The sequence below is a fragment of the Penaeus monodon genome, chromosome 32, assembly GCF_015228065.2.
Source record: "Penaeus monodon isolate SGIC_2016 chromosome 32, NSTDA_Pmon_1, whole genome shotgun sequence".
Lineage (NCBI taxonomy): Eukaryota > Metazoa > Arthropoda > Malacostraca > Decapoda > Penaeidae > Penaeus > Penaeus monodon.
Window position 1 is genome coordinate 7,257,111 of NC_051417.1, and position 1,000 is coordinate 7,258,110.

General features: G+C 38.5%; 2 protein-coding genes across 2 annotated transcripts in view; one reads left to right on the forward strand and one right to left on the reverse strand.

Annotated features, from left to right (window-relative positions):
- The window catches only part of LOC119593532, a 20,507-nt gene extending 20,397 nt beyond the window's left edge, over positions 1-110 (reverse strand). The window contains exon 1 of the mRNA XM_037942494.1: positions 60-110. Within this exon, the coding sequence (XP_037798422.1) occupies positions 60-110 (51 nt within the window). The remainder of the gene's footprint in view (positions 1-59) is intronic.
- A 361-nt stretch (positions 111-471) lies between these two features.
- LOC119593407 (transmembrane protein 131 homolog) overlaps positions 472-1,000 on the forward strand; it is a gene marked incomplete in the record, with an annotated part of 8,511 nt that continues 7,982 nt past the window's right edge. Inside the window, 1 exon segment of the mRNA XM_037942336.1 lies at positions 472-602.

Here is a 1,000-nt window from a genome sequence, read left to right on the forward strand (position 1 = left end):
GGTGGAGAATCACCTCTCCTCCATCACCTAATGAGTATATGCTCCATTATTCATCATACCATGACATCCGTTGTTCGTTGTCCGATGCTCATTTGTTCTTCGGTGATCATGAGCGTGCACTTGTCACATCAATTTCATTCATTATGAGCGTACCTTTGTTATCGTAGGGACGTGTGTAAAGCGATGCTAATTAGCTAATCATTCATTAAATTATTTCTCAGACTAACCAATCACCACCTCTCTCGTCCCCCCACTCCTGCTCCCACTACCCCCTTACCCCCTCCTAGACACGCCCAAATCCATTCACAAAATTATTACAAGTGATTTGCACATTTTTTCCCCACACTTTTTTCCATCAAAATAATTACGACTATTCAGTGTAATAACATCAAATTTTGCATTCTGAGTGATATCCATAGAGTTAAATATGTAATAAATAGATATATTGCACCACCTGAAAGCTAGCAATTTGATAAGATAAATTAAGAGATAAGAAATTGGTGGGGGTTCAGTCAGCACGGTGAGAAGAAGACCAAGAACCCAGTCGAGAAAATAACACTATTAAGACCACATTCTTCGCCACACAACACAAACATCGAAAGGTAAATTTTTTTTCTCGAATTCGTACATCATACTAAAAGTGTGAAAATAGGAGGGTAAGAGAAATGTGGAAGGAGGAAGATAAGGGTGGTTTTCGGGGAAAAGATAAGTGGTGAACGTGCCTTTGCGCGTTTAGTCCAATTCTAAAGCTTTCTGTTAATGGTAAGGGTGATTAAATTAGTTTATAATGGGCAAGGGGGGGTTAGTATGAGGTAGGGTGGGTCTAGATAGCACATGGAGAAGAAAAAAAAACAAAATGGGCTGGGGGATGGGTGGTGAAACTCGTTTAGAGAATGAGTCACTGGAAAGTTATGAACACCATGACTTTAGAAGGTAAAAAAAATATATATATATGAATGTTAATCAGATGAGAAAGTATGGTTAATTGTAATTAGAGGAA